Source organism: Bidens hawaiensis, unplaced genomic scaffold, assembly GCF_021521415.1.
Source record: "Bidens hawaiensis isolate Kalapana, Puna unplaced genomic scaffold, B.hawaiensis_p1.1 tig00024480_1, whole genome shotgun sequence".
Classification (NCBI taxonomy): Eukaryota; Viridiplantae; Streptophyta; class Magnoliopsida; order Asterales; family Asteraceae; genus Bidens; species Bidens hawaiensis.
In genome coordinates, this window is record NW_027493871.1 from 232,270 (window position 1) to 243,692 (window position 11,423).

Genomic DNA, 11,423 nt, shown 5'->3' on the forward strand with positions numbered 1-11,423 from the left:
TCGAGGTGTTCATCTGATTCCATTCGAGATATTCATCGGCCCATCTGGCTTTTGAATACTTTGAAGTTTGATCACGCAAATCAAACTGTCACCAAAACTTTTTTATTCTAATCTAAGGTTAAAAAACTACAATTCCTTGGCAGTAGGTTTAAAAACATATTCTATCGAATAATTAAAATCTCCATTGCAGGGATAAAACTCTTTAGCAGCCAATTCCAAGTTATGGGTTTAAAAAAAAAAGAAACAAAAAATGAACGTATCAAGAAGAAACCCAACACATCCATTTTCACTTCGGTCCTAACCCGAAACATACCAATGCTAACTAACCAACTGATATCAGGCTCGAAACAGTAAAAACAGGTATGCTCATCAAGTCATCATTATGCAAACTATTCAATCACAAAGCAAGTTTAACTTATAAAAAAGAAATCAAGTAACCAACAAAACCCGCAAAACAATCCCTATCTTTCCTATAAACAAACCCTTATTTACCAGCCACCGAAGAGCGCTCCACGATCAACTTCAAACGTTTCGCCAACACATCAAACTCCGCAGCCCGTTGATCCCTCCACCGTCTCTCAAAACTCATCTCCCTCTCCAAACTCTTAACCCTCCCCACATCAATCACCATCATCATCTCCTTCAACGACCGGTCCACCACATCCGCAGCCGCCGCCGTCACAAAACGCACAATCCCACTCCTCAAATCATCCTTCTTCACCTTCACCTCCTTCTCCACCAGTTTAACCTCGTCAACACGTTTAAAACCACCACCAACCTTATTCATTTTGCCACCGGGTTTCGTAACCGCAGACGGTAAAGCCAATACAGCCGTCGAAGCAGACGGCAATGAAAACTTATCATCATCATCATTATTATTATTATCATCAACATCATCATTATTATTATTATTAATATTATTATTATTATTATTATTAATTGGTTTACAATTGGAATTAATACCCGCAAAAACTGGGTCCCAGAGCTGTTTGGAAAGATCAAACAAGGCTTGATCTTGAAGCGAAAGCTGAGAATAATCCAAACCCTTATCCAATCTAGACGAAATCACACGAAACTTTTTACGAAGCCTTCTGAGCTTCTCAGAGAACTGGGATTTGGAGTAGGGCTGGGACATTGACATGGCATCTGAGAATTGGTTGTAGAAGATGCCAAGATCTCTGGGGAAAGATAACCCCTGTGAAGAGCAGTCGAGGAGGCCTTGGAGTAAGCGGATCTCGTCGGGTTCGGTCCAGATGCGTTTGAAAGGAGGGGTAGATTCATGGGGTGTGAAGGTGGAATTGGAGTTATTAGGGGTTTTGCGTTTGATAGGGAGTTTACGGGAACAAGGAATGGAAGAGATGGGGCTGGCTTGTATTGGAGGAAGGTCTGAGTCCATGGCTGGCTCTGTTTGTGTGTTGTGTTTGGATTGTTTTGTTAGAGGGTTTGATACAGACCGGCTGATTTGGTCTAAGGAATGGGAATGGGAATGGGAATGGGGGAGTCTTGAACCAAACTCGTGATCCGATTAATCTTGAGATTTCTATTGTGAAATTTATGGCTTTTTGTGATACGGTATAATGGTATATTGATTCGGCTGCTTTTAATTAAAGTTTCTTTCGGGTTTAAACCATTAGTTACGGTTTCGATAATCGATAAACCAACATCTCAACTTAGGGTGGAAAATGTTAGGCCGCAACTAATTGCACGGTAGCTAGCAAGACACTATTAGGGCCGTCACTTTTACCTGAAACTCAAACCAAAAAAACTCATACCCGGACTAACCCGACCCAAAGAACCCGAACCCAAGTTGTAGTAATTCGGGTTGGTTTTCGGGTTTGATTTATAAGTTTTGGGTCAACTTGAAAAACCCGAATAAACTTTTAATTTTGAAATTAAATATTTTTTAGGTATAATAGGCTAAGTTTTAGCCAGTAAAGTTATCAAAATCTTGCTCTAAACAACTATTGTCATTCTAACTATTATGAATCTATTGTTTATTATTAATTTATGTTTTTCATTTATTACTAATAGCAACCAAAAACGAACAACCAAATCACGCCCGATTGAATATGATTATGGTTCGAGTTAGTTTTATTCTTCTTTTGATATGTTTTATCAAATTATATTGGTTTGTTATTTGATTATTTGCGTTATATGCATCCAACATGTGTACCTGCAACTAGTGTAAAAATATATATATATTGTCAACATAAAGGTTGTTGAACAATATATCTAATAATAAAAAGCACAATTCATATGGCTATGCGGATGCGGAATTTGCAACAATTAATTGATACAATAACAAATAAAAATCCATTTATTATGATACTAAACCAAGCTATTAAAACGACATGTGTAAGATCTTATTAATGAGGATGAGGCCACCAACAATAAAGCATTAAACATTTAATCATATAACATGAAACAACTAATTGAGCAAATACTTGTAAACGCATATATTAGGATTTGTGGTTGAGGATGATAAATAATGATAAAAATATTTGCGGTCACCTCAAAAGTAGGCGAGCTTAGAAGATAATAAATAAGAAAAGTGAAGTTAAGCGAGCTGGTGATCCAATTCAAAGAAAGTTAAAACCATAAACAAATGAGAATAATGATAATTAAAGAGAATAATTAATCAAATCAAATTTTATTAACAGAAAAACTAGAAAGTTTGTTTTTAAGTGAGTGTTCGGTTCGTGTCCGACTTGAACATTGATTTGAGGTCAAATTCTAATCCAACGCGACTAAAACACAAATACAAACATAAAACATTGAAGGAACATAAGCTAATTCGGGTTAATTCGTGGTCTAATTAAAAACCCCAAATTAGTTCATAACATAAACCTTAACTTGGATTTGATTCAACTAAACTTGAAATCCACCAAATCTATTGAAATTAGATGAGGGCTTTAGTTCAAGAGTTGATAACCAACAATACAAATACAAACTTACCCCGAAGATTGATGGAAGAGCTAGAAGAAATAAGATTGCAAAACCCGTTTGACTATGAAAGTCAAATCGTAAAGAACACCTTGATTAAGCTCTATTTCGTGAGAGAAAGTGACATTTGTGAGTTGAGGAAATAATAATAGGAGTCAATGGTTTATATAAGAATCGGATTAAAGGTTAGTGTTTATCGACAAAGTTAGATAATTTGTTTAAAACTCAAACTAGTGATAATATAATTCAATTTGGAGATAAAACATCATCAATTGATGATAAAGATGACTCCTTTTCGATATAATATGAGCTAGAAAGGTTCTAGAATCCATTGTCTGAATTATAACGAGATTAGGATGAAAAATCAGATTTAAACGAGTCAAATCGAATCAAAATTGAAGTTCAAACGCGAACCAAATGCAACTGGCAGCTAGTTGCACTACGCAATGAATGGGAAGGATCCTCGTCGCGACATGTGACCTGCTGAATTACCCATAACTCTACTTACTAAAATTGCGATTTTAGCCCAAATTAAGCGTTTTAAGAGTTGTTTAACATGTTTAGATGACATAACAAAATCGAATTAAACAAAATAAAATACTTATTTTCATTGATAACGAAATATCTGAAATACAAAACCGAAACTGGGTAAACCAATACAATTTAAAACCAGAAAATGACGAATGTTACAGTGTGGGATGATGACTTTGAAGGTTTGAACCGATATATTAATTTTCTCAAAAGTGTTAGCTTTATTAAAACACACAAAACTTATTTCACCTAAACCGGAAAATGACGAATGTTATAGTGTGGGATGACGAATGTTACTAGGGATGATAAAAAGATCTAAAATCGATGGGAATAGTTGAAACATGAAACACTTTAAACAAGTATTATCATTATCGTACTCAGTATATCCCACCAATAGCAAAACTATGGTAGGGTATGAGAAGGGTAAGATGTTGACAGCCTTACATCTACCCTTTAGGAATAGAAATGTTGCTTCTGGTGAGACCCCCGGCTCGATAAACAAGTATTATCAATGTATGGAATTAGCTTTAAAGTAATTCGTGTGAATGAGCTTTGGTGATACACTACTCAATTGTCTGAAGCCCATTTACTTGAATTATATGTCCGGAATTTCTTATTTTAAATTTAATTTTCTCTTTAGCTTTCCGTAGTAATGTTTTTTTTCTAGTAATTGTTTTGTGTAAAGAAATAATTTTCTTTTTTGATATATATTCAATGATATAATATATAATTTGTATTCTATACATATGAACTTATCGTTTGAATTTGTATCAATATGAAATTTATGTTTATAAAACATTTCAAAAATTTTATGTTTAGCGTATTGTATGCAATATTTCATATTCCAATATGTGTTAGTCTCGTATGTGAAGTTATAAGAAAATTAGAACGATAAGAAAGGTTAATGCATTTGAGAAATCCAATGTATACTTTTTAACACAGAGTTAAGTGTCATTTTAGTACATGTGGTTTGATCAACTACGCAAATTTAGTACTTTTTTTTGAATTTTTCGCAACTGGCTACTCCATGTTTCAAAAACTGGCCATTTTAGTACTTTTTCGTAACCCCGTTTAATTTTTCCGTTAAGTCAAGGGCATAATGGTAATTTTAGTTATTTTATCTATTTTCTTTTTCTTTTAAGCCCCAAAAATAGTGGCGGAAAACTGAAGAGAAAAAACCGGAGAGTTCCGGCGAGTGGAGCTATTCAACGGAGGATGCGCCGTGTTGTTGCTCGCCGTGTACACTGATGTCGGCATGTGATGATGGTATGGTGTCGGATATCCATACCTGTGATGACTGGAGGGCTTTGGTTAATAGATTTGGTTGTACTTTGCGCCGGTGCCGGAGCACTTGATGACGATGTTTCTCCGGTGTTGTTCAAATTACTATTTTGCCCTTCCTTTTTATTTTTCTTTCCTTCACCATCGTCGCCGCCGTCATTCTTGTCCTGTTGTTCCTTCTTTTCAGCCGCTGCAGGAGATGGGTCACCGGCTGAACCGGTCTCCGTTTTTTCTCTTCAGTTTTCCCACCACTACTACCTTCCTTGACTTTACCACCGCCTCCGCCGTTTATTTTCCGGCCAACACCATCGTCACATGACTTCATCACCACCTTCACTAACTTTCCCGCAACCACCACCGCATTCCTTGACTTCGTCAGCGCCACCTTCCTTAACTTTATCACCACCATCGCCACGGCTGCTGCCACCACCACCTTTCGTAACTTTCCGACCACCACTACCCCTTCGGAACTCCACCAGCCGGAACTCTCCGGTTTTATCTCTTCAGTTTTCCCGCCACTATTATTGGGGCTTAAAAGAAAAAGAAAATAGATAAAATAACTAAAGTTACCATTATACCTTGACTTAACGGAAAAATTAAACATGGTTACGAAAAAGTACTAAAATGGCCAGTTTTTAGAACATGGAGTAGCCAGTTGCGAAAAATTCAAAAAAAAAATACTAAAGTTGCGTAGTTGATCAAACCACATGTATTAAAATGACACTTAACTCTTTTAACATATTAACTCGAAATTTGATGTTAATTATCCGACAAAACCCAACACGTATTAGATCGGGTAAGATACATGATTTAATAACTGAGTATAAGACTAAGACTACCAATACCGGTCTCAACTTTGCATGACCAATTTCGATTTTCAAACTAGATTGAACCGTTAAATCAACAAACCTTCAAAACCAAACTAGTTGATTTGTTCAACATCTATTGTTTGCTCGATTTCAATGGAAACCCGCAAATTGATGCAAAGTGAAATTTGGAATTAGCCATACTAAAATAGTAAAATTATCACACTCACAATCCACTATAAACCTGAACCTGAACTTTAAACTGCAATTTCACAATCAAGCATTCGACTGATGAAGACTATTTTACGCCGGATTATCAACCCCAACGCCAAACTCACAAACCTAACCATTACTTGGTTTCCGAATTGCGTCCATACGGTGGCAGAACCACCACACACGACGGCGACAGAGGACAATGAAGAAGACAAAACAGCAGCAACAATCACCACCATCTGCAAATCATTCCCAAACAACCTTAACTGGCAAACCTTAAACCAAAACCTCAAACTCCTCAACCTCAACAACCCATCAGTCATCAACAAAGTATTAATCCAACTCAAAGACCCACCAAATGCCAAAAAAGCCTTATCATTCTTCCACTGGTCTTCACATTTCACCAACACCACACACCAAACACACACTTACACCCTCTTGATACATCTTTTAGTTAAAGCCAAACTAATCAAAGACGCCACCGTGTTAGTCGAATCACTTCTCACCCGCGGTAGTTCTAACTTAAATGCGCGGCTAATGATTCATTCGTTTATGGATTGTTATGAGGTTACTGATTCAGACCCATTTGTGTTTGATTTGGTAATACGAATATGTTCTAAGTTAAGGATGATTGATGAAGCTATAGACATGTGTGTTTGTATCAGCGAACACGGGTTTAAGTTGAATGTGATTAGTTATAATATTTTGTTACATGTGATTCAGAAATCGGATAAGACGAATATGGTTTGGAGGGTTTATGAGCATATGATGGTACATAGGTCGTACCCGGATGAGAAGAGTGTTGAGATTATGGTTAATGGTTTGTGTAAAGAAGGGAAGTTGAAGAAGTTTGTGGATATGATAGGTAGGATTGATCGAAAGAGATGCGCGCCGAAAGTGATTGTGAATACTTGTTTGGTTTTTGGGATGATAGAGGATGGGAGGGTCGAAGACGGGTTGGTTTTGTTGAAGCGGATGCTGATGAAGAATATGATTCTTGATACCGTTTCGTGTTCGTTGATTGTGTTTGGTAAGATAAAGGTTGGGGAGTTGGAAGATGCGTGGAAGGTGTATGATGAAATGCTTAAGAGGGGTTTCTTCAAGGCCAACTCTTTTGTGCATACGTCGTTTATAGGTGCGTATTGTGAGGCTGGAAGGATTGAAGACGCGGATGAATTGTTTGATTGTATGGAACGCGATGGTTTGCAGGAGTATGATGAGACCTACACGCATATGATTGTTGGTTGTGCTAAAGGTGGAAAGTTGGACGAAAGTTTGACTTTTTGTGAGAAAATGGTGCAGAATGGGTTCATTCCATGTTCTTTGGCTTTTAATGAAGTGGTTGAGAGGCTAAATGGACATGCGAGTGTTTGTCGAGCCGACGAGATGCTGACTATTTTGTTGGATAAAGGGTTTATTCCAGATGCAAATACATATTCTTATATTATTGCCGGTTATGGTAGACTAGGTGATGTTGAGGGAGTTTTGAAGCTTTACTATGAGATGGAATATAGGAAACTCTCTCCTGGTGCATTGGTGTTTAACTGGTTGATTGTTAGTCTTTATCGAGCAGGAAGATTGGAGGAATCGGAGAAGTTTTTGAGGGTAATGAAAGCTCGATCTTTAGCCCCGTTGGATTACACATATGATGCATTGATTTCTAGCCATCTCATGGACAAGGACACCAAGGCAATCGAATGTCGGTCTTGTAGTTGATTTTGGACTTGTACCCGAATGTGATACATTTACATGCTGAAACAGTTTTTTGCTCCTACGCATTTCTTGTAATTAGGCTTGTAAACTAGCTGAAACGGATACAAATGGGGTGTGCTTATGTTCGTATCGTTTAACTTTAACCAAACAAATGAACGGACGTCAACACATAAAATGATCGGATTTTCATTGTTTGTCCTTTTGTTAAGAAACTGACATCTTCGTACCCCTTCTTTGTTTTTTCATTAATATTGTAAACGAACAGTTCATAATCATAAACAAATATAAATAAAAAAGAAATAATTATTAAACGAATGTTAATAAATGAATATAAACGAACATTCACGAATGTAAATAAACAAACCTGACATATGTTCATGTTCGTTATTTTAACTAAATGAAAAAAATTGTTTCTTGTTTGCTCCTTTATTAAATGAGCGAACATGATCAAACTCCATGCAGAACAATACACTTAATGCTTGGTTCATTTACAGGCTTGTAATAAGTTTTGTTCATGATACCATGCAGAAACTCTCATAACAATAACAACTACAATAGTTTCAAGTTTCAACTAAATGTATATATGCTGGCCAATAAGTGGGCATTAGACCATCTAAAGAAACTTTTAGACAAATTAAGGAACTCCACATAAGCAACAAAAAACCATAACAAATTCAAGCAACATTATCATACATATACTGATATGTGACACCGTAAGATCAGCCGATTTTAACCCTCTACCTTTGGCCGCCATCCCTCAATTATATCTTCTGTCAATGGCGTTGTTTTGACGAACGAGTCCAGTGAGAACACAGTCTGAAATAACAATATTAATCATTATTAATGAGTTAGGGTGCTTCGAATATACAAGGTGTCATTATGCAAAAGTATTTTATGCAATTCAATAAAGATTAGTATACCTTCATGTAAGTTTTCAGATGAGGAAGCGAATCCGGGACTGACCACTTCTTATAATGACCCAAAGCAATCTCCAAATGGTAGAGCTTTGGACCAAGCGACAAGTCAGCGGCAGATACATCCTTACCATTTATAAACGGGCCCTTCAACAAACAATGTAACTAAAATCAGCAAACAAATTCAACAAACCGTTTGATATTATGTAACTCACATTGTCTTTGATGTAATCATTAAAAGCAGAGAGCTCATTCAGTAAAGCTTGCTCGGTTCCATCATTAGGATCCTTGCTCTTTAAGAAGCCGATAAACGTTGAAAAGATCTTCGACCCACTACATATACAAATCAGATTATCAATATTATCATTCTTCTACATCAATATGCAAAAATGAATGTAAAAGTTGAACAAAGCGGGCATGAAGAGGATGAGTGTACACAGAAGCTTTCTCGGGTGGAGTCACGAGTGACGGGTCGGGGTACTTTTGCTCTACCGTTTGTGTAATAACATCAGAATCTGCTATCCATTTGTCATCAAGCTTTGCCACCGGAACTTTACCTTCTGGGCTAATACTAAAAAACCAGTCTGGCTTGTTACTAAGATCAACCAACTTTAGGTCATAAGGAAGATGCTTTTCCTCTAGAGTCAACAAAACTCTTTGCGTAAAAGGACCTAAAAACACAGAAAATATAACTATATGTATTCAAATGCACATTAACGATCTGGAAATCGTCATCTCAGAGTCTCACAGCACATTATAAAAAATCGCCACATGAGTAACTATTGAATCAAATACATTACTGATATGGGTGTGTAAACCAGCCGAGCCCACCCGAGCTTCACTAGGCTCAAGCTTGGCTTGTTTTGACTAACAAGAGCTCCATCGTGGCTCCTTTTAAGCTCTTTTTTAAAGCACAAGCTCGGCTCGCGAGCCGTTTTCTCAAGCATTCGGCTCATCTTGTTTATAAAATGTCATAATTAATTTATATACATTATAACTAATTACTATTACTATTACTAATATATATAAAAATGAACTTTGGTGCCGCAAGTGCCCTATTGGGCCACTTTGCGGCACCTATTGGTAGGATTTTTTTTGTTTTTTTAGTTTCGGCCCGCAATGAATGTAACGAAAACCTACCGAATATGAACTTTGTTTTTGTTCTTTTTTTCCTGTAGAATCACAGAGTTTTGTAGTTATAGTACGTAACAAAATTGACCGAATGCTATTTTTGTTTTTTAGTTCCGTTACCGTAACGAACATGATGAAAACCGACTAATCGCGTAGACTCAAACGACCGGGATCGATAACGTTGGGATTTACCAACAATCGAGTTTTTCCGAACGACGCCACGCCATTGGTTCACCCCAATTTTTATAATATTTTTGTTTTTATTTCTTGTCTTAGTTTCGATACTATAACGCACGCCACCGAAACCGACCGAATCCCGTCGACTCACCGTATCAATGTTTGGGTTTTATCACCGCCCGGGTTTTACCGACCTGTCCGGCACAACGCGCCGGGAGAAATACTAGTTTCATATATTTTGAGAAAACTCTTAACAAGCTTAAGCTCGGCTCAGGAGATGTTTTTTCAAGCTTGGGCTCGCCTAGTTTATTATTTATTAATTAATTTATATACATTATAAATTACTTTCATATATTTTGAGAAAACTCTTAACAAGCCTAAGCTCGGCTTGAGCTCTTTGAAACTCTTAATAACTACACGATAAATATACAATAGGCTCGTTAAAACTCAATGAGCCTGTCTCATACATGGCTCGAGCTCCGACTCAATAACTACAGGAGCTTTATTTGGGACTCGGGGTCGGCTCATTTCAAGCTTTTTATCGATATGTTCTCGAGTGGGTTGCACCCTTAATTACTGAATTATATATCAGCAGCTATATGAAAGCAAGAAACAACATCTTAATCTTATCCTCAAAATATTGGAATAAGAAGACTTACAATCGCCTAGCCTATTGGGGAGAGTGACGGAGGTTTTGGCGCAGACCTCAATTGGAGTGGAAGCCATAGCCACGGCGGCGACAATTGGTGGTGAATTTGGGAGGGTTGCAGGTAAGGTGTTTGATGGAAAGCGAATGTATTCTTAAAGCAGACATTTGGACAACACAATGAATTGTTTAATAATGAATACCAACACCGACTAATATTTTAGTGAGCTCAGGTCAGGTGGGTGCGGTCGCAGGAGATGAGGTTAGTGGTTACGTGTGCAAACGCAAACCAGACCCAGATAGATACAATCCCATTCCCATCCACATTCATTATCATCGGACATGTTTGTAAAACAAATTCATTCGTTATAATCAACTAAAATACTTTTTTATATAAAAGGTAAAAGAAGGTAGTAAATTTTAATATTTATATTCTTGATTCACATGAAATATATGGTTTTATTTTCCTCTATATTTTAAGCAAAAGCTATGTACACAATTAACGGTGTTTATCAGGTTTCGGGTTTTATAAGTTTTAAATTTGTATTCGAAACTCGAAGAACTTGACCTGAAACACCCGAAACCAAAAGTAACACGATGCCAACCAACTAAATCGGTGTGTGGCTAGGTTTCATATTAAACCGGTTATTCCAATCAGTTTGTTATTCATTACACAATTAAAAACATTTGCATTTTTATCTTACTCAAATTTATATTATCTATACATATAAAAATCCAAATGCCAATGCCACAAATGCACTTTTTAAGATATTATTTTGACCTTTTATAGAATAAACTTTAAAATTTAAACAAACTGTTAGCATGGCCTGATGGCTGAGGAGATTCTATATAACACTTGATGATGTGTAGCTTGTGCGAGTTCTACTATGCAGCATGTGTTTTTTTATTTATGTTTTATTTGTTTTAAATATGATAATTTGACGAAATTATTTTTTTGGTTTAGTTTTGGTACCCGTAATAAACTTAACTAATTTTGATCGAATTCGTGTTAACTCGTTACTGCTACACCCATGTTTTAAACATGTTAACTTGACGGAATTTATATTG

At 36.5% G+C, this 11,423-nt stretch overlaps 3 protein-coding genes across 3 annotated transcripts; 1 reads left to right on the top strand and 2 right to left on the bottom strand.

Moving 5' to 3' along the window:
* Positions 1-484: 484 nt before the first annotated feature.
* On the bottom strand, positions 485-1,141 carry LOC143569439 (uncharacterized). Its single transcript, XM_077055352.1, has 2 exons — positions 974-1,141; positions 485-856 (listed from the first exon to the last, which is right to left on the bottom strand). Exons 1-2 carry the CDS (start codon positions 1,139-1,141, stop codon positions 485-487), a joined length of 540 nt encoding a protein of 179 aa, XP_076911467.1.
* Positions 1,142-5,832: 4,691 nt separating this feature from the next.
* Positions 5,833-7,609, top strand: LOC143569431 (uncharacterized). Its single transcript, XM_077055348.1, has one exon. The coding sequence runs from the start codon at positions 5,853-5,855 to the stop codon at positions 7,488-7,490; it is 1,638 nt and encodes a 545-aa protein (XP_076911463.1). The 5' UTR covers positions 5,833-5,852; the 3' UTR covers positions 7,491-7,609.
* Positions 7,610-7,940: 331 nt separating this feature from the next.
* Positions 7,941-10,537, bottom strand: LOC143569424 (putative glutathione S-transferase DHAR2, chloroplastic). Its single transcript, XM_077055342.1, has 5 exons — positions 10,369-10,537; positions 8,838-9,072; positions 8,617-8,734; positions 8,408-8,548; positions 7,941-8,303 (listed from the first exon to the last, which is right to left on the bottom strand). The coding sequence occupies exons 1-5, from the start codon at positions 10,433-10,435 to the stop codon at positions 8,217-8,219; spliced, it is 648 nt and encodes a 215-aa protein (XP_076911457.1). The 5' UTR covers positions 10,436-10,537; the 3' UTR covers positions 7,941-8,216.
* Positions 10,538-11,423: the final 886 nt, after the last annotated feature.

Coding starts and splice junctions, on each gene's coding strand:
- LOC143569424 (XM_077055342.1), bottom strand. CDS start 10,435: ATGGCTTCCACTCCAATTGAGGTCTGCGCCAAAACCTCCGTCACTCTC. Junction 9,073..10,368: donor CCCCAATAGGCTAGGCGATT/GTAAGTCTTCTT, acceptor CTGTGTTTTTAG/GTCCTTTTACGCAAAGAGTT. Junction 8,304..8,407: donor ATCTGAAAACTTACATGAAG/GTATACTAATCT, acceptor TTGTTATTTCAG/ACTGTGTTCTCACTGGACTC.
- LOC143569431 (XM_077055348.1), top strand. CDS start 5,853: ATGAAGACTATTTTACGCCGGATTATCAACCCCAACGCCAAACTCACA.
- LOC143569439 (XM_077055352.1), bottom strand. CDS start 1,141: ATGTCAATGTCCCAGCCCTACTCCAAATCCCAGTTCTCTGAGAAGCTC. Junction 857..973: donor CCAAACAGCTCTGGGACCCA/GTTTTTGCGGGT, acceptor GATGATGATAAG/TTTTCATTGCCGTCTGCTTC.